At 42.6% G+C, this 21,890-nt stretch overlaps 1 protein-coding gene across 5 annotated transcripts in view; it reads left to right on the top strand.

Annotated features, from left to right (window-relative positions):
• The window catches only part of CCDC186 (coiled-coil domain containing 186), a 135,348-nt gene that overhangs the window by 96,925 nt on the left and 16,533 nt on the right, over nucleotides 1-21,890 (top strand). For all 5 annotated transcript variants that reach the window (XM_068258013.1, XM_068258010.1, XM_068258009.1 and 2 more), the window contains exons 12-13: nucleotides 5,428-5,617; nucleotides 7,925-8,005. In XM_068258013.1, the coding sequence (XP_068114114.1) occupies nucleotides 5,428-5,617; nucleotides 7,925-8,005 (271 nt within the window). The remainder of the gene's footprint in view (nucleotides 1-5,427; nucleotides 5,618-7,924; nucleotides 8,006-21,890) is intronic.

The raw sequence follows: 21,890 nt of genomic DNA, 5'->3' as shown, positions 1-21,890 counted from the left end.
CACCTGATCTGCATGATTGTTCAGGGTCTCTGAATAAAAAGTATTAGAAGAAGAGGACGAGCAGGACAGCCAGGCAACAAATATTGTTTAAAAGGAAATAAATGCCAGCCTCTGTATACCTCATGTTTCAGATTCCCTTTAACCACCTTACGACCGCCTTACACCGATGGGCGGTTGCAAAGTGGCTCCCCTAGGACTTTGCGCCAATCAGCGTTAGGCGGCCCTGGGGGAGGAGATTAGCGGAGATCACATCCATCCCAGCAGAATGATGGAGTGGAGCTCCGAGGTCAGCCTGCCTATTTGCGATCGCAGGCGGAAGGCTTTTACACACAAAAAAAACAAACTAGTTTATTTACATGTACAGCGCTGCGATCTACTGCAGCAATGTATGGGGGACAGCTCTGTCACGAAGCTGTCCCCTTGAGTGTGTCACAAGAAGATCCCTCTCATAGGATGATACCTATGATAAAAAAATAGAGAGAAGGGGCGCTCTCTGGTGTATTAACTTTTTTTAATATATTGCTTCAATCGCAAGGTAAAGAATAAAACTTACAAAATATAAAAGATGTAAAAGCATATCACACTTAATAGTGTATATCACCGTGCTCCAGGAGATGGATGACACCCGCTCGGACGCCTCCGCTCTATGGCCAGTAGTAACGGGATTCGGGGATCCGATAGCGCCTGCGGGACCCGGAACAAGGAAGCAAGCTTGTAGTTGTCCTGCGCCTTAGTGCGTCATGACGCGTTTCGGCGTTCCACGCCTTCGTCAGATCAAGAAAACTTGTGAGCTCTGTGGAATCGACACTCGTTGGAGCGCAGTGGAACTGTGTGTGTGATACCTATGATAGGTGATCAACTCTGATCGCCGGGGGAAGGAGGGTGGGAAGGTAAATGAAATACATAATTTTATTGAAAAATAGTGATCACAACATGATAACGTTTGAGCTGGTGACTGATAGGCCACGGGGCAGCGGGACCACTAAAACTATGAATTTTAGAAAAGCAAAGTTCAATCAAATTAGGCAGGCACTAAGTTTGGTGAACTCGGATAATGTACTACAAGGGGAGGACACTGAAGGGAAATGGCAAGCTTTTAAACTTATTCTCAATCAATATTGTAGTATGTATATCCCATATGGAAACAAAATGTCTAGGAATAAAAAAAGGCCTCTATGGATGAATAGAAAGGTTAGGGATAAAATGAAGAGGAAAAGGAATGCCTATAAGGTCCTAAAACAGGAGGGGACTGAGGCTGCACTAAGAAATTATAAGGAGTGCAATAAAAATTGTAAAAAAGAAATTAGGCTGGCAAAGATCGAAGCTGAAAATCAAATCTCTAGGGATATCAAATCTAACCCAAAAAAGTTTTACAAGTACATTAAAGCTGGCCATACACTGGCCCGATTTACAGCCGTTTCGACAGCAAATTCGATCACTGGGATCGAATCTGCTGCCAATCGTTCGCGCTACACGCCGAATTTCGATCCATTTCGTCCGATCCCGTCGATCGCGCCGTGCGGAAAATAACCGTCGATCGCCCACGGGTAAAGAGCGCATCGCTAGCGGCGTTCGAGTGCCCGACGACCGACGCAATAGAGCCGCATACATTACCTGCTCCGCCGGCGCGACTGCCCCCGCTCGTCTCCGCTCTTCTCCGTCTCCGCTCTGGTCTCCGGCATGCCTTCACTTCTTCCTGCCCGGCAGGAAGTTTAAACAGTAGAGGGCGCTCTACTGTTTAAACTTCCTGCCGGGCAGGAAGAAGTGAAGCATGCCGGGGCCGGAGACCAGAGCGGAGACGGAGAAGAAGAGCGGAGAGAGACCCGGGAGTCGCGCCGGCGGAGCAGGTAATGTATGCGGGGGAGGGGGGAGCGGCGGCAGCAGCACCACCACCACAACAGATTGTGAACGGTTTCAGGCTGAAATCTGTTCACAATCTGTTTGCAGTAAAGGTAGCCATACGATCCCTCTCTGATCAGATTCGATCAGATAGGGATCTGTCTGTTGGTCGAATCTGATGGCAAATCGACCAGTATATGGCCACCTTTACTCTAAAAAAAAAGAAAGGTTGACTGTATAGGACTCATAAAGGATGAGGGTGCGAACTCAATGGTGGATGACCAAGGTAAGGCAGAGTGATTAAATGCTTTCTTTGCTTCTGTCTTCACAAAGGAAACAGCACTGTTGCAAATTACAGAGGCAGAAGAGTCTCAATCTTCTAACTGTAATATTAAATACTTAACGCAGGAAGAAGTGAAGGCAAGACTAAATAAATTAAAAATAGACGAGGCACCTGGCCCGGATGGCATGCATCCTCGGGTCCTATGGGAATTAAGTTCAGTTATAGATAAACCCCTTTAATCTTATCTTTTGTGACTCTTTCAACTGGCAGAGTCCCAGTGGATTAGCGTACAGCCCACGTTTTCCCATTATTTAAGAAGGGCAAAAAATCAGATCCAGGAAATTAGACCTGTAAGCTTAACATCAGTTGTTTGCAAACTATTTGAGGGGTTACTAAGAGATACTATACATGACTTCATAGTAGAAAATGTTATTTCTCAGCATCAACATGGGTTTACTAAAGACAGGTCCTGTTTGACTAACATGCTCAGCTTTTATGAGGTAGTGAACGCTAATTTTTTTGCAAAGGCCTTCGACACTGTTCCCCACAAAAGTCTGGTGCAAAAGATGAGGATGCAAGGACTGGGGAAGAGTCTGTGTGCATGGATAGGGAACTGGCTAATGGACAGAAAACAAAGAGTTGTGGTCAATGGATCGTACTCAAAATGGGAGACTGTTAGCAGTGGGGTCCCACAGGGGTCTGTACTGGGTCCAGTGCTCCTCAATTTATTTATTAATGACCTAGTAGATGCAGTAGTAAGCAATGTTGCTATTTTTGCAGATGAAACAAAATTGTGCAGAATCATCAACTCTCAGGAAGATAGTGTCATATTGCAACAGGATCTGGATAGGATGGCTACATGGGCACATAAATGGCAGATGAAATTCAATGTTGAAAAATGTAAAGTCATGCATTTTGGTTGTACCAATGGTCTAGCACCATACAAAATAAATGGGATACAGTTGGGGACATCAAACTTGGAGAAGGACTTAGGAGTACTCATCGACAACAAGTTTAAGAATCGTACTCAATGCCAAGCCACTGCAGCTAAAGCTAACAAAATTTTGGGATGCATTAAAAGGGAAATAAAAACTCGAGATGCTAGCATAATATTGCCCCTGTTTAACTCTCTAGTAAGGCCACATCTGGAATATGGAATTCAGTTCTGGGCACCACACTACAAAAAAAGATATTGCAGCTTTAGAGCAGGTGCAGAGACGAGCAACAAAATTGATACGTGGGATGGAAGGTCTCGCTTACCAAGAATGGTTCGATAAACTGGGTTTATTTAGTCTACAGAAAAGACGCCTTAGAGGAGATCTAATTAACATGTATAAATACATCAGAGGGCAATATAATAGCTTGGCGGATGAGCTTTTAGTCCCTAGGCCTTCTCAAAGGACTAGAGGACATGATCTGCGCATGGAGGAAAAACGTTTTAGCCATTTATTTAGGAAAGGGTTCTTTACAGTAAGAGTGATTAAGATGTGGAATGCATTGCCACAGGAAGTCGTTATGACAAACTCTATACCTGCATTTAAAGGGGGCTTAGATGCTTTCCTTGCGTTGAAAGACATCCATGGCTACAATTACTAGGTAATGCCTAATGATGTTGATCCAGGGATTTTTATCTGATTGCCATCTGGAGTCGGGAAGGAATTTTTGCCTTTTGGGGCTAATTGGACCATGCCTTGTAAGGGTTTTTTCGCTTTCCTCTGGATCAACAGGGATATGTGAGGGAGCAGGCTGGAGTTGAACTCAATGGACGTATGTCTTTTTCAACCATAATAACTATGTAACACCTCTCAGCAGTTATCAGATGCCACCAACAGAAAGCTGTGTTGGTGGGAAGAAAAGGGGGCAAGATTCATTTGTTTGCTAAGTTGTATGGCCCGTGTAACGAGCTGTTAAAGCTGCAATGTGCTGAATTGTAAAAAATCGTCTGGTCACTAGGGGGGTGTAAGCCTGTGGTCCTTAAGTGGTTAAAGGAACACTGTCGTGAAATATTGTAAAGTTTTAAAATTCATATGTACGCATACATATATTTTTTCCTAGAGTAAAATGTACAATACTTTTCTCCTACATTGCTGGCACTTTCAGCGGAAAGCATAATACTGACAAGTTTTCGATTAGTCAGTCTCATCATGGGGTCTTCAAAGTGGACCTATACCTGTTGAGTTAAAGGACAACTGAAGTGAGAGGGATATGGAGGCTGCCATTTTTTATCTTTTATACAATAGCAGTTGCCTGGCTGTCCTGCTGATCCTCTGCCTCGATTACTTTTAGGCGTAGTCCCTGAACAAGCATGCATCAGATCAGGTGTCTCTTTATTGTCAGATCTGACAAAATTAGCTGTATGCTTGTTTCTTTCTGATGTTTTCCAGACACAACTGCAGCTAAATAGATTGTTTAAAAGGTAATTAATATGGCAGTCTCCTTAATCTTCTCGCTTTAGTTGTCCTTTAACACAGTATGAATGGGCCTAACACTAAGGTGTGTGTGTGTGTGTGTGTGTGTGTGTGTGTGGGGGGGGGGTCACTATCGCAAAACATTGTAAAATGCATGCCTATGCTTATGCATGTTCATTTGATCCAAAGTAAAATGCACTCAAAACTTTTTTTTTTCCTGCGTCGTTGTCACTTGCAATAGATTGCAAAAATCTGACAAGTTTTGGACTGGTCTATATTTATTTTCAAAAGCACTTCCTGAATGGCAGGTGCTCAATCCAGCATCTAAAACAGTGTGCAAGCGATTGAGGAGGCTGGCTGACATGTTGTATAGATTCTTTCCAAGGAGAGCTTTTGTAAAGAATAAAGGAAATGCAGATAAACCCCCTGAGGAGATGGACTAGTCCGAAACCGATCTGTCAGACTTTTACTGCCTGCTGTAAGCAACAGCATCACAGGAGAGAAGTCTGCTTGCCCCATTTTGGGAAAAGTAACCAATCTGCTAGCAGTGGCCTCTGGCCTTAATGCTTAGGCTGTGTTCGCAATGGTCAGTTGCGTTGCAGCATAATACTTCATGTCCACTCACTGCCCATAAAATTCTATGGACCTGTTCACACTACTGTGTTTTAACTGATGACTGTATTCTAATTCTCCGCATGCAGGCTTTGTATGGAAGTCTATGGCCAGTCTCTATTGCTATTCACAGTCATTATAACGTGCACGTTATGCAACTGACCTCTGTGAATCTGGCCTAAATCCTGGAGAACTGCTTGAAGTTAGCAGTGTGATGATGTGGTTTATATCAGACTGGTATTTTCTGCTAGGCATTATCTGATCTCCTGCCTATCCGTATAACAGGAAGAGAGGCTGTCTGCAGAACAGAGCCAGAGGCAGCAGGAGGGCCACACGCTGCAGGCAGAGCTGGACTCTCAGCGGACACTGGTGGCCTCGCTAAACACGCGAATAGATGACCTCAATAATGAACTGGCCTCACAGAAGAGGAAACACGCCGTCAATCTGAAGGACCTGACCAAGCAGCTCCAGCAAGGTAGGGGAGGCATGGAATGCGACGGGACATGCTCATCTCCATATTTGTGAACAATAGTATACTAAGATAATGCTTATTAAAAAGTGCACACAATCCGAAAACTAGCATCGAACATGCTGCTCATATACAGTGATTTGCAAAAGTATTCGGCCCCCTTGAAGTTTTCCACATTTTGTCACATAACTGCCACAAACATGAATCAATTTTATTGGAATTCCACGTGAAAGACCAATACAAAGTGGTGTACATGTGAGAAGTGGAACGAAAATCCTACGATTCCAAACATTTAAAAAAAAAGAAAATTTGCAAAGTGCGGTGTGCGTAATTATTCAGCCGCCTGAGTCAATACTTTGTAGAACCACCTTTTGCTGCAATTACAGCTGCCAGTCTTTTAGGGTATGTCTCTACCAGCTTTGCACATCTAGAGACTGAAATCCTTGCCCATTCTTCTTTGCAAAACAGCTCCAGCTCAGTCAGATTAGATGGACAGCGGTTGTGAACAGCAGTTTCCAGATCTTGCCACAGATTCTCGATTGGATTTAGATCTGGACTTTGACTGGGCCATTCTAACACACGAATATGTTTTGTTTTAAACCATTCCATTGTTGCCCTGGCTTTATGTTTAGGGTCGTTGTCCTGCTTGAAGGTGAACCCCCCGCCTCAGTCTCAAGTCTTTTGCAGACTCCGAGAGGTTTTCTTCCAAGATTGCCCTGTATTTGGCTCCATCCATCTTCCCATTAACTCTGACCAGCTTCCTTGTCCCTGCTGAAGAGAAGCACCCCCAGAGCATGATGCTGCCACCACATTCAACAGTGGGGATGGTGTGTTCAGAGTGATGTGCAGTGTTAGTTTTCCGCCACACATAGCGTTTTGCATTTTGGCCAAAAAGTTCCATTTTGGTTTCATCTGACCAGAGCACCTTCTTCCACATGTTTGCTGTGTCCCCCACATGACTTGTGGCAAACTGAAAATGGGACTTCGTATGCTTTTCTGTTAACAATGCCTTTCTTCTTGCCACTCTTCCATAAAGGCCAACTTTGTGCAGTGCACGACTAATAGTTGTCCTATGGACAGATTCCCCCACCTGATCTGTAGACCTCTGCAGCTCGTCCAGAGTCACCATGGGCCTCTTGATTGCATTTCTGATCAGCGCTCTCCTTGTTCGGACTGTGAGTTGAGGTGGATGGCCTTGTCTTGGTAGGTTTACAGTTGTGCCATACTCCTTCCATTTCTGAATGACAACATGGTGTTGTTGCTCCCAATATTCACATAGACAACCTCTGAGGCCATCACAGAGCAGCTGTATTTGTACTGACATTAGATTACACACAGGTGCACTCTATTTAGTCATTAGCACTCATAAGGCAATGTCTATGGGCAACTGTCTTCACTAAGACCAAAGAGGGCTGAATAATTATGCACAACCCACTTTGCTGTTATTTGTGAAAAAAAATGTTTGGAATAATGTATGATTTTCGTTCCACTTCTCACATGTACACCACTTTGTATTGGTCTTTCACGTGGCATTCCAATAAAATTGATTAATGTTTGTGGCAGTAATGTGACAAAATGTGGAAAACTTCAAGGGGGCCGAACACTTTTGCAAACCACTGTATGTATTTTTTTTAATAATGTATTTATATAGTGCTTATATCTTCCAGAGCACTTTGCAGAGTACATACCACAGTCAAGTCACTAACTGTCCTCAGAGGATCTCACAATCTAATGCCTGCCATGGTCATACTCTAGTGTCTTTTTCATAGTCTTAAAGGGACACTGTAATGAGAGATATGAAGCCTACTTTTTAAACTTTTAAACTACAGGTAGTCCCCAGTTAACAACCGAGATGGGGTCAGTAGGTTTATTCTTAACCTAAATCTGTTCTTAAGTCAGAACACTGTTCCACCTCTGTCCCCTGTGTCTCCTATGTGCCCACCCCCCCGCCTTCTGTGTCTCCCTGTCCCTTCTTTGTCTGTGTACCCCTTGTGTCTGTCCGGTATGTGTATCTGTCCCCTTAGTGCTTTTGTCCTTTCTGTGTCTTTGTCCTGTCACTCTTTTCTCTCCCTTTGCATCTTTACCACTTTGTCCCCTTCTCTGCCTCTTCCTCTCTTTGTCCCCTTCTCTGCCTCTTCCTCTTTGTCCCCTTCTCTGCCTCTTGCTCTCTTTGTCCCCTTCTCTGCCTCTTCCTCTTTGTCCCCTCTGTGTCTCTGTCCCCCTCTGTCCCTTCTGAGTAGTCATATAAAACTTGTTGGCTGATTCCTGGATGCTCTTGATCACTAAACATTATATATTTTTTTTATCCTGCAGCAAGGAAGAAGCTGGAGCAGATGGAGAATGGGAACTATGAGAAGGAAGTCAGCAGTATGGGCAGCAGGTCCAGCTCCTCAGGTAAGAGACTACTGGTTGTTCTTGTGCAATACACTTTCCTGGCTTACGCCACCCTCTAGTGGCCACAGTATGATTCTTTCCCATCCTTTTATCGTAAGCTGTGTAGTTGGTGATGCAAGAAGTGTGGAGTAAGGAGGATGGCATTTGTTGGCTAATGCAATAGAAACTTGACTTCTCCAGGCTTGATATTGAGCTTTTTGCTTTACCTGACAGCTGTTCTGTTACTGTACATCAGGTGATGGGATGGTGATATGTAACACTCCTAAGCCATAAAGTTTTTCCTTCTTCAAGCGCAAAAGCCTAACATGTTTCAGATCTGAAAGGTCAAATTAAACCTTAAAGTGAACCTTAAGCCAGAAAAAAGAGTTTTACTCACCTGGGGCTTCTACCAGCCCCCTGCAGCAGTCCTGTGCCCTCGCAGCCACTCACTAATCCTCTGGTCCCCCGCTGCCAGCTAGTTTCGTTTTTGCCGACAGGCCTGTCAGGACTGGCCACGCGTAGCTTTTGCGGCATTCCCGACTGTAATTAGCGCTATATTAGCGCTATTGCGGGCCACAACACATACAAAAATACGCGTTGCCACATATCTATGCGCTTGTAATGCGGCAACGCGTATTTTTGTACGCGTTGTTGTGAAATACCACAAATCGATGTCTTGGAAGTAAAGTATTGGTTTATTTACTGTACAGGAGACGAAATTTTAGTCTACTGAATAAGGCTCGTAACAGAAGTTATATACCCCAAATTACACATTACAATCATTCCTCCTACCAATAACCTGATTGGATCCTCACAAAATCTCTGAGTTAACTATTGGAATACAGAATACAGCATAAATGAATACATGAATACATATTAATATTTAAGTGGATGAGATCAGTCAGTCGTTAATTATTATTAGAGGTACATATTTCATCAGTAGCTTGTTTAATTTAAGGCTAGTTTGACTGGTGAGATTCACACAGCGCCATCCTTATCTACAAGACAGACAAATCTCCTAGTAGCACATTCCAAACCCCTGAGACCATGTGAAAAAAGAGAACTAGTCTTATGCTGTATAGAACAAAGGGAGTATGGCAAAATGGCTTACAGGTGGCCATTTTATTTATCAATTTTACTTCATTCCCCCCTGTTGTTGGCAACACCAACACGGACAGACAAGGGAAAGGTAATGCTTGCAAAAGGGTCAACTATTCTCTCTTGGGCATCAAAGGTCCATGGAGTTCCATTTCTCAAGGAAAAATTCTCCATCTTCGATCATCTGCAAAACATCTGTCGACTCAGTGACTTCCAGAAGCTCTGTATGGCTTGGTGTATGTAAACAGGCAACATAGAAGTGGTTGCTTTAGTTACCAGTTTCTTTCAGAATGGAATGAGGAGTACTCCAATGCAGCATAACATGATGATGGGTAAGCAGGGGTAGGCAAGTGATGATGCATGTCTTTATTAAGGACAACTCCCAGGCTGGAATTTCCTCTGACCAACCTGAAAACAAGTCTCCAGTTATACCTTCTTCTTCAACCATCTGTTTCCTTAAAGTATGTAGGCACTTGGAAGTATGGAGCTTTAACCAGTGTCCCATTGTTCATCATCATTAGCAGGGATAAAAGTGCAACAAGAGTCTCCAACCAAAGCACTGACCCCTCCCTTAACTGCTGAGGTCACCCAAGGCATATCTGTTCTGTAGTGTAGTGAGCCTGAGACCATGTAACTCCTCTTTGACAGCACAGAAAGCTTCATCAGTAATGTTTATAAACTTAAACAGTTCATACCTGTTTTTCTGTATCCACTTGGAATTGGCAGCAGCCTGTACACCAGGGGTTAACCAGCTTGCGAAGAAAGCCTCTGCATCTGAGAAAAGTCTGAACTCATCTGGTACATCCAGTGTTGTAAAGTAGTTGCTTCGTTTAAATCGTTTCTTACCTAGAGCCCATCCACATTTAGGGATAACCAACAAGGGGTGGGTGAGTTGAACTATGGAGCACACACCTGCCCAACCTCTATGGAGGCTAGGATAGCCATTTTACTACACTTCCAGAATATTCATTAATGTATAAGTACCCCCTGAAAACATTTTACTACTTTCATTAATCTAAGCGCTTGAAGTTGTATACCATTTTGTTTTCATTTAAAATTAATGTTCCCAAATGGCTTGACTTAATAGGGAAAATTAACATTAATATCAGAACCAATATTTCAGTTAAAACCAGATTTAAAGCTTAGACTAAAAAGAAAGTAAAATCTTAGGTTAAGTTAAGCGGTAAGTAGAAGTTATTGCCATTAGTAATAAATATTCAATGACAGATTAGTGCATTTCAGTGTTGTCAGTACTTTGTTAAAATAATAAACAATAGTGTTCTTAATCAGAGCAGTTAGTAGCTTTAGACAGTTTAACGTTTACATCCCACCATTATTGTGCATAGTACAGTCAAATTTAAAAGTTACAACCTTACATTGTTAGCGTTATCAGTTAGCATAAATAAAATGGATCCTGTATAACTTAAAATTCACATTTTTACAAAACTTCAACTCAACCTAACACTACATAGAATGTCATACTAAAGGAGTACATTTTAACAACAGTTGCTTAAAACACAAATTATCCATGAGAGTGATTTTTTTTTTTTTTAACTACAACTTGAAGAAGTTCTCTTCTGTATAGATAAAAATAGTCCAGTCCAGGTTCAAAAAATAAGCAAAATTAAAATGGCTTATATATGCTGATACCCAACAACTAGGAATGTTCAAGTCCGTTTCTGTATTGGGATAAAATAGGAGTAAAGCACTGTCTTTCCAGATTGTGATGGAGGGCTGTGAAATCAGCAACACAGGCAGTAAAACACTCATGATTAAGCACAAAGTATAGTTCTCACAGTATGACACAGAAGGAGGGCAAGAGGCAGCTATAGCCACCCACAGGAGAAATGCAGACAGATATAAGGTCATCCTTCCAGGGCTGCAGCTGTCCAGTGGATTGGAACCAGACAATCTCCAAAATCTGTAGTAGTTGGAGGACACCACAACGGCTCTAATCTAATAACAAAGAACAACTTGTGTAGACAAATTAGTAAAATGCATAAAAATAAGAGGTCAAACTACATCAATTAAACATCCATAAAAAGAAAGTTAATACAAGAGTTTCAAGAGCTTAATGGGGTGTGTGTATTTCAACTATATTCCACAAAAATGGAATACTTCCTAGCTAAATACTGGATAAAAGTTCTTTCTCCACTTTCACTAGCATCTCTACTTTCTTCCCTGGCTCTAAGACACTAATACCATAGAGTTTAACTTTAAATACCTGTATAATCAATTAACCTATCCTTCACTCTAGTTTTGAATGTGTCACAACAAATTCATTAATGATGATTGTAACATTGCCCTACCTTTTATAATGCAGCACTACTACAAAAGAAAAGTCATAAGAACCGTTATTTTCCTGCAACCCATAACAGTAATACTCTTCCTTAAAACTACAGTTCAATCTAGCACTACGGAATTAACATTACCTGTTAATTACCTGTCTTTGCTCTGTTAAGGCACTACCTGTCAGCAAACTGCTATAGATAGGGGTATGAGAGGCTGTCTGATTAAACTACATGCTCTTTATTTGATCCATAATGTCACCCTGAAAATTGTGGGTGATACAAGGGATCAACTCTGCCTCTCGGGAAGCCTGCCCAAAATATACAATGATCAGAATTGTTTCCCATATTTTTCAGATTGTACCCATAGGACTGGCAACTTACTTATTAAGGTGTATTCCTTAAAAGCATTAGTATGAATTTCCCTTTTTAGTGCTTTAACATCTTATTAACAAATTCACAGTATTTCCCTTCTGCCAAGTCTCTTTATTAAACATATAAATAGTTAATATTCGTCAGACTAATTTCCACAAACACACTACACAGGAGTAGTAACAGTGTGCCCTCCAATATTAGGGAAAACACCCATCAGCACTTGGATTAAAGCAATTACTTGGTTAAATACAATACCCTAATTATTTTAATGGGAAGTGTCAGTTAAACTAAGGATTAAGTTCTCAGTCTCATAGCTCACTCAATCATTGCTATAAGATTAACATTGAAAATGTGGAGACCGATTTCTAATAGTTTTGTCCTAAACGTCCAGTCCATTACACACACACAGCTTACTTCACTCCAAAACAGCCAGATATGTATTATCACACAGCTCTCATTTTACGCTTCACAGACAAAATAACATTCCCCTTGCGTACAGACTTACTGTATCTAGCATTGTAACATTCTTCCTCTTTCTTAGCTCTGGCTTCATTAACCATACGATAAACATGTACATTTGCTATCAATTTCCCTGATTTTAAAATATCAACCTGTCAAACAGCTCTGAGACACACACACATTCTCACATGAGACATGGATATCTTCACATACAAATCAGCTTTATTCAACCAATTTCTCATTACTATTTAAAATAATGCTATATCTCATAGATCAAATATTCTTCATTTATTTATATCATTTTATTGCATTCCATGTATTATCTTGATGATCTGCCAATATATGTTTGTTTAACTAATCTACTCCCCCCCTGTTTGTGCAGCGCACTAAAATGTATTGAACACAATTTGCACTGTTACATTTTCCACTATCTTCTTAAAGTTGTAAAAATTCAGTCAGACAATCTAGTAAAGGACTGCACTTCTAGCCATACAATCTTACAATATCTAGTATACAATCCCCACACACATCAAACTGCTGCATAATAAAATTCATCAAACAAACATAACACCACCTGTCACATATAGACTGCAGATTATGATGCCGTACAAGTCAGCCCCTTTTTGAATGTATGAAATGGTTAAAATTAGTTAGTAGGTCCCAGTACAAGAACTGATCGGGATATATAGAGTGAAAGAAACATTCCGTTTACTATTTTGATTAGAACTAGACAAGCAAAGGGCATCCCCAAAAGAAGCCTTCTGTCTCCATGCTGATAAACAGGGATTGCAGTCAGAATGTGAGTGTAGCAGCTCTGCCAAGTTTGTACTGGGTGTCATATTTTTCATGTTTACAGTTCTCCAGGGCCCATGTATGTTTAAGTTCTATGGGCCTACATTATTAACCTTAAAAATTATATGTTTAAGGGAAATGGGTTTGATTACTGTATGAAGTGTGATAAGGATACTATACTATTTCTAAGTCTTCTAGTTTCCCACATCCCAACATTGTGAGAATGGGGCCCTTCATTCTTTCCATACCCCTATTATGAATCCCTTTCTCGTAAATGTTTTGAGAAACCTACTGTATGTAAAGTAGGAGGTGGTAGACAATTTGTCTTTTGAAAACTGCTATTTCTACCACTACAAACAGGCCAAAAAGTGTGCTCTGTACACATTCCAGTGCTATGGGACCAGAGATTGTAGAACTGTTATTGACACTTGGCTACATTCACACAGAAAAAAAAATCAAAACTTATTAAAAGGCATACAATATCAGACTTAATTATGTTTACCTTCTCTATCAATCATATACAGCATATACTTTATGTAGCTTTTCCTATTTTAACTTTCCTGAACCATCCAACAACAGCTATCAACAAATTCCAGCTTTGATATATTTTTCTGAACAGAACACTATATATTGTCAAGCAGTCTCAGCTCACACACTGGAAAACACAGTCATCACATGCATTCCCTGCATAACTCACACCAAGACTTCTCAATCTGCTAATTAGACAGAAAATACACCCAAATTAGTAACAACCACTCATAACCCTTCTCCTTTCTTGCACAATCCTCTGTGATTTCATCACACAGAAGCTTCCTTACAGACAAGAGATATCATTTTCATTTTTTCCTCCTCCATTATTATTTTGTATTTATTCATTATACCATAAGTTCTAGATTACCCAGCAAGCTCATGGTGAATCAGAACTCCTAGCAGTGTGTAAGGGGCTGAAAGAGACCAAAAAGCCTCCTTACTAAAATGCTATACAAAACAGAAGTTTGTCTCCTTACCACAGAAGGCATTTGCGATTATTCTACCCTTTAATACTATTATCCCCTACTGGCAGTTCACGTAACCCTTACTAGCCCATGATTTCTGTAGAGTCTAAGTCTGTATACAGGCTGATTCCTTAGGAGGGGGCATAGTGAGCTCACAGCTGCACACAAGCTCTGCTGGTACAGGGGGGTTAATGGAACACTGCAGCAGACCTTTTCACTACCAAATACAGATTTTCCCAATGTTAACCTTAATCTCTAACTCTAACATTTTTGTAGCATGGACGTTTCATTTAGTAACCATTTGGATCTGAACCATGTTGTTTTTCCCAGTAGTAACTTCTTAAATGTATACATAATTCAATTAAATTTTTGTTTTCTCAGGCCATTTACCACTATACTAAATTAAACTTGTTTTACCATTTGGATGTCTAACACATGTGACTTGTAATGGTAATTCCATATTCTGTATCATTTATTTAAACAAGCAGTACTGTGCAGGTCCTGCTGACCTGAATTGTGGACCTGCATGTGGAGAATGTGATTGAGGATGTGGCTGGGGTTGTCTGGCAGGTGGAACATGTGAGGAAAGACAATTATTAAATCTACACTGTCTGGATATGTGTCCTAATCGTCCACAAATCCAACATTGTGATGAAGAGGGTCCTTTTAAAAAACCCTCGTCTAGAAGGATATCCTCTCCTTTCTCCTTCACCCCCCTGTTGTGCATCCCAGCTAGACATCCTGCGTGGTGAGGCAGCATTAGCTTGGCCTTGCTGGGGATTATTTTGTGAAAAAACTGCAGCTTCCACTACAGGAGTAGTCTTTTGTCTGTCCTTATTCTTTTGTTTATCTTTCTCGGACTCCTCAAGCTGTTTGTTGTAATGAACAATGTGTGCCTGTATTTCAGTCCAAGGCTTAAGGTGGCCATACACTGGCCCGATTTGCGGCAGTTTCGACAGCAGATTCGATCACTGGGATCGAATCTGCTGCCAATCGTTCGCGCAACACGCACCCGCCGATCCGATTTCCTCCCGAAATCGGATCGGTCCGTCGATCGCGCCGTGCGGGAAATTACCCTCGATCGCCCGCGGGTAGGGAGCGCGTCGCTAGCGGCGGCCGATCCGATCAGGTATACATTACCTGAGGCTGGCTCCCGGGCATCCCGTCCGTCACTGCTCCCGTCATGGCGCCTCCGGCATCCTCGCATAACTTCCGCTGTCATGCCAGTGACAGCGGAAGTACAACTAGAGGGCGCTCTATTTGAACTTCCGCTGTCACTGGTGTGATAGCTTAAGTTCTATGCGGATGCCGGAGCCGGAGGTGCCACATGACGGGGACATCACGCCCGGGAGCCAGCCTCAGGTAATGTATACCGGCGGGGGGAGCGGCGGCAGCACCACCACAACAGATTGTGATCGGTTTCAGGCTGAAATCGATTCACAATCTGTTTGCAGGAAAGGCAGCCATACGATCCCTCTCTGATCAGATTCGATCAGATAGGGATCTGTCAGCTGGTCGATCTGATGGCACATCGACCAGTGTATGGCTGCCTTTATTTTCTAAAGCTACTACCTGGCTTAACTTTTTCTGCAGCTCTGGTGGAAAGGTTTTTAATAGTGTCTGGAAAAATAGAACATGGCCTCCTCCTGTAACATCCCAATCCTCCCATACTCCTCTCACTTCTCTTTCTAATAGTTTATTTAGACTGTCTGATTTATTATCCCCAACTAGCGGATTCTCATATCCTGCTGGATTGTTATCATCAGTAAATTTTAACACAGCCTGAGCACAGGGAATGTTACAGCTTTTTTTCTGAACTGGCTCCTTGTAAGGAGGAGGGGGCATGAGGGCACTCGCAACTGCAGAAACAAACTCTTCTGGCGAGGCAGTTAATAGCAGGTCAGACACAACAGTAGAAACTTTCTCTTTTAACTTCTGAAATTTTTCAAACTGAGTTTGAACCTCTAATCCAGCTTCCTCAGTGGCACGATCTCTCCATTTTTGTAATATCTGCAAGTGGGCCACAGTTTTTTTCCCTTTAACAGTGGCTTCAATGTAAGTCTGCAAATGATTCAAGATCTTACAATTGAAGGAGCCAGTCTTTGGCCATGCCACTGTTAATACTTTAGTTTTTTCATACCATTTATCATTATACTTAGTAAGATTCTTTGCATCATTTGGATACATATCACACATAACTTGCAATGGCGATGCCATATTCTGTATGCCAGACAGTTAAGTCACTACACAAGAAGTGAAGATGTCTCAGAAATTTCTGAATCTCTGTGATATGGCTGTCTGGCCTACAGATAGTTAGTACACTCTCATGCACAGTATGTCCCTAGGTTCGTTGGAGGTTGCCGTGAAATACTACAACCCCTTCTTCAAGGAACTGGGTGCAATGTTCCTTCAAGTACAGTTAGCCTTGCACTAACTGCACATGTTAGTAGACAAACAAACAAATAAACAAATGCGCAGCCTGTTTGCTTAATAAAAAGTAACTGTCCCTAATCTTTCCCTAATTATAAATGCATTTTTGAACCAGTTTCCCTTGTGACCCAAGTGTTACTACTATCTTCTAGTTAACCATATGCCAAAATGTTCTAAACCACTTACAAGCAATTTCACTCAAATATAATTATTATTTACCACTGACAACTGCAACTTTCATCCACATTTGACACGCTCTATAACTTTCACTCCTTTACTCTTCCACACAGAATGTCACCTTGCTGGATATATCCCTTCCCACTATAAACTAGTGAGGATTTCCACTAGGCTTAACCAGAGGTAATTACTCTCTGGCCGTGATGAGTCTAATACCCAACCCGTTACCTCTTCCCGTTAAGAACGAGGATTTCCCTAGGAGTTATCCAACTGCCTGCATACAGATGATAAGTCCTCTTCTCAGCCTATTGGTGGCCATAAACTATGCAACCTGAGGTGCAATCCATCCCAGCCTCACTTCAGCTATGCAGTACAAGGGACTGCTCAGAGAAGACTAGGATCAAGTGCAGAGGCTGCACAGTATACAGGCAGCACATAAGTGAGGATTTCCACATTTCCTACAGACGTCTCTTCCCACTATTCACAGACAATGAGGATTGCCATCAAGTCCAAATTTTACAATAGTTTACTTCCAGACTGGTTCGGAGTGCCACCTTACAACCAAACCTTCTCTGGTAATTGCGCTCCAGGTACAGCACCAAGTGTGACAGATTTTAGCTAAATGCAAGGTATCTGCTTACCTGTATTGTGCACATTCACACTGGTAGCTTGTCCTCAGAGCACTGGACCAGATAGGCACCGGGTGTCAGGCTGGACCCTCCTGGCTGCTCGTCAAACTGTTGTGAAATACCACAAATCGATGTCTTGGAAGTAAAGTATTGGTTTATTTACTGTACAGGAGACGAAATTTTAGTCTACTGAATAAGGCTCGTAACAGAAGTTATATACCCCAAATTACACATTACAATCATTCCTCCTACCAATAACCTGATTGGATCCTCACAAAATCTCTGAGTTAACTATTGGAATACAGAATACAGCATAAATGAATACATGAATACATATTAATATTTAAGTGGATGAGATCAGTCAGTCGTTAATTATTATTAGAGGTACATATTTCATCAGTAGCTTGTTTAATTTAAGGCTAGTTTGACTGGTGAGATTCACACAGCGCCATCCTTATCTACAAGACAGACAAATCTCCTAGTAGCACATTCCAAACCCCTGAGACCATGTGAAAAAAGAGAACTAGTCTTATGCTGTATAGAACAAAGGGAGTATGGCAAAATGGCTTACAGGTGGCCATTTTATTTATCAATTTTACTTCAGCGTTGCGTCCCGCAATAACGCTAATTACAGTCGGGAATGCAGAAAAAGCTACGCGTGGCCAGCCCTGACGGGCCTGTCGGCAAAAACGAAACTAGCTGGCAGCGAAGGGACCAGAGGATTAGTGAGTGGCTGCGAGGGCACAGGACTGCTGCAGGGGGCGGGTAGAAGCCCCAGGTGAGTAAAACTCATTTTTTTTCTAGCTTAAGTGTCTCTTTAAAGAGAACCTGAGGTGGGCATTTTTGTAAAAAAACAAACAAAAAAACCAACATGCTACCTGGTTGGGGGGCTAGCAGGATCAGGTAGTCTCAATTGCCGCCACTCCTGTGGCCAGATATTAAGTACATCCGGTTTCAGTGACCTCCGAGGGCCACAATGCTGCAATCTCCATTCTGTGTGTCTCATCACAGAGTAGGGAGGCGGGCGGGAGGCAGAGCTGCCCAATGAGAGCTGGAGGTTAGTGTGCGTTTTGTAGCAGTGCCTCTCTTGAAAGGGATGGCCCTTCCTCTCGATTGCCTACAAGCTGCATATCGGCATTTTCAGGGGGGTGACAGCGTGACACAGGAGGGGCAGAGAGTGGTGCATAGGGGACACAGAGGTATATCGTGGACCGGGGAACATGCCTCTGTGTCCGAAGTGGTCAATTGCCATCAGATCGACCAACAGATAGATCACTCTTTGATCGAATCTGATCACAGAGGGATCTATTGGCTGCCCATACGCTGCACACAGATTTTGAATAGATTTCAGCATGAAATCGGTTCACAATCTGTGGAGCTGCCCGCTGCTCCCAGCAATATATTACCTCTCCGCTGGCGTGAGTCCCCGCTGTTCCTTCTGTCCCCGCTGGACATCTTCTCTTTACTTCCTGTGACCAGCAGAAGTTCAAACAGTAGAGGGCGCTCTACTGTTTTAACTTTCCCTGACAGGACGGGACAGGAAATGAAGAGAAGATGGCCAGCCGGAGAAGGGACAGCGGGGACTCGCACCAGCAGAGAGGTAGTATATTGCTACCGCTATGCTGCTTCGGTCGTCGGCCAATGGAACGCTGCTATCGACTCAATCCCGACTCGCCGGCAATTGAGAGAAATTTTCCACCAGAACAGATCAATAGAGTTTGTGTTATCGATTTAACAGCAGAAACGATCAGTGATCGTATCTGCTGTATATCGGCGGGAATTAGACGCAGTGTATGGGCACCTTTACTGTCCTTGTTCAGTGCGTTTCCCTTTTGTGCCGCACTTAATGCACTAAAATGTATTTCGTAAGATATGCTGTAGTTTAAAGGACCACTATTGCAAAAAATAGTAAAAATTTAAAACACATGTAAGATGTGCATTTGTTCCAGAGTGAAATGTACTATAAATTACTTTTTTCCTATGTTACTGTCAATTAGAGTAGGTGGTAAAAATCTGATAGGTTTTAGACTAGTCCATCTCCTCATGGGGGATACTCAAGGTTTTCTTTATTTTCAAAAGCACTTGTCCAATCCAGATCCCAAAATAGTGTACAAGCGGCCAGCGTCTATTTTTAAGCCTGGCCAATTTTACCACCTCCATGAAGTATGAGGGTCAGCAGATTCTGAATGCTATGAGCAGACAGTGTAGGTAACCACTGCTACTACATGGAGGTGGTGATATTAGTCAGTGATTGGCCAATCATAATTGAAGGTGTGTACCAGGGAGTGCTTTTCTAAAGAATAGAGAAAATCCTGATTAATTACCCACGAGGAAAACCGGTCAGATCGTTACTGCCTACTGTGAGCAGCAGCAGATAACAGACAACAGGGATTCAAATATTTTAGGGCTGACCCACACTGGCTCCGTTTGCATTGTTTGCGTTTTGAAAAACACATTCTCATTGACTTCAATAAAAATTTTTGTGATTTTGCTGCGATTCTCAATCAAGTGAATGAGGTTACACCAGTGTGGTCGGCCCTTAGGCCTGGTGAATACTTACGTTAGCAAATCTCAGTTGCTCAGCATTTTGTACAGCATTTTCTGGAGCATTTGTCTGCTCTTTTAGAAGCGTTTTGCATTTAGAAGCGTTTTGTTTGCATTTGCAGAGAGATTGCGATTTGCAAATATTTTGTTTTTGTTTTATTTGGGTAGTGAAATTGCTGCTAAATCGCTTTTGCACTGCAATCGTAAAGCGATTTTGCAGTGTCCGTGTCTTTTGTATTGGAGCGCAATCACTCCAATCTTGCGATTTGTATAAGCTCAATCGCTCCTGTTGGTTCACCTCCATTGGCTTTCATTAGCCTAGCGCTTTTGGAACCATTGGAGATTCCAAAGCATGGCTAAAAGCTCTAGAGTGGGCCACAGCCCTTATGGTGCATTTTACTCTTGGCCCAAGTGCGCCTCTTATACGCTCGTGATTACATGTATTTTACATTTTGCAATTTTTCAAGATGAAGGTCCATTAACCCCATCATGATGTTTAGAGTTGGGGAAGAGTTAAGCTCCTTTGCTGACGCCCGTATACACGCTCTATGCTGTATGAGCTCTGCGCCTCTTTCATTCTTATTATGGACTGTATATCCTGCATCACCCCTGCCAGTCATTATGTATGTTAAGCAGATCTTACATGGCTGGCTGTTAGTAATTCCAGTGATGCCAGTAATGGTATATAAAGTCAGTGCCATCTCTGGACCCCTGCTGGTAACTGTTGTGTATTTGCTGAGCCAACAGTGAGCTTCTATTGCATTTAAACTGTCAGAGCACAATAACTCCAAAATGCAACTCGATTTACGCCTGTGTCCTAGCATATAAAAAGTGAGTGTACCATTTCTTCCCACGCAAAGCAGAATTCACAACTATTTCATTCCTATTGCCTACCTTTCATGTGGGAGAAAACACTGACTATTACTCTTAAAATACATGAACACTTATACCGCTCTCATTGGCTAATAAGCACCAATTATGCAATTGTGTGCTTGCCATGCAGTCACTCTTTGTAGATAGTAGAGTCTACCAGCAGCACAGAGTACATCAGGAGAGGAGAGGTGGATAGTGGAAGGAGCAGAGTCCTCCAGTAGCACAAAGTATACCAGGAGAGGAGAGGTAGATAGTGGAAGGAGCAGAGTCCTCCAGCAGCACAGAGTATATCAGGAGAAGAGAGGTAGATAGTGGAAGGAGCAGAGTCCTCCAGCAGCACAGAGTACATCAGGAGAGGAGAGGTAGATAGTGGAAGGAGCAGAGTCCTCCAGCAGCACAGAGTATATCAGGAGAGGGGAGGTAGATAGTGGAAGGAGCAGAGTCCTCCAGCTGCACAGAGTATGGCCTAGTGCACACCGAGCGGTTTTTGGAGCGATCCGCCGGCCGCATCCGCCTGTAAAAACGCTTGGCTAATGTATTGCAATGGGATGGTGCACACTGGCGGTTTGAGGTTTTTGACAAGCCGCAAACGCGCCTCCTGCTGCACGTTTGCGGTTTTCGGAAGCGTTTCATCCTCAATGTAAAGTATAGGAAAAACGCAAACCGCTCTGAAAAACGCTACTTCAGAGCGGTTTGCCAGGCGTTTTTGTTACAGAAGCTGTTCAGTAACAGCTTTTACTGTAACAGTATGTGTAATCTGCTACACAAAAACGCACCCAAAACCGCTAGGTATGTTTAGAAAACCTCTCTAAACATGCCTAGAATCGCTCTGAAATCAGCTCCCAAAACCGCTAGCATATTGCGGATCTGCTAGCGGTTTTGGTGTGCACTGGGCCTATATCAGGAGAGGAGAGGTAGATAGTGGAAGGAGCAGAGTCCTCCAGCAGCACAGAGTGTATCAGGAGAGGGGAGGTAGATAGTGGAAGGAGCAGAGTCCTCCAGCAGCACAGAGTATATCAGGAGAGGAGAGGTAGATAGTGGAAGGAGCAGAGTCCTCCAGCAGCACAGAGTATATCAGGAGAGGGGAGGTAGATAGTGGAAGGAGTAGAGTCCTCCAGCAGCACAGTGTATATCAGGAGAGGAGAGGTAGATATTGGAAGGGGCAGAGTCCTCCAGCAGCACAGAGTATATCAGGAGAGGAGAGGTAGATAGTGGAAGGAGCAGAGTCCTCCAGCAGCACAGAGTA

The sequence above is a fragment of the Hyperolius riggenbachi genome, chromosome 10, assembly GCF_040937935.1.
Source record: "Hyperolius riggenbachi isolate aHypRig1 chromosome 10, aHypRig1.pri, whole genome shotgun sequence".
Lineage (NCBI taxonomy): Eukaryota > Metazoa > Chordata > Amphibia > Anura > Hyperoliidae > Hyperolius > Hyperolius riggenbachi.
This window is presented reverse-complemented; position numbering and strand designations above follow the sequence as displayed.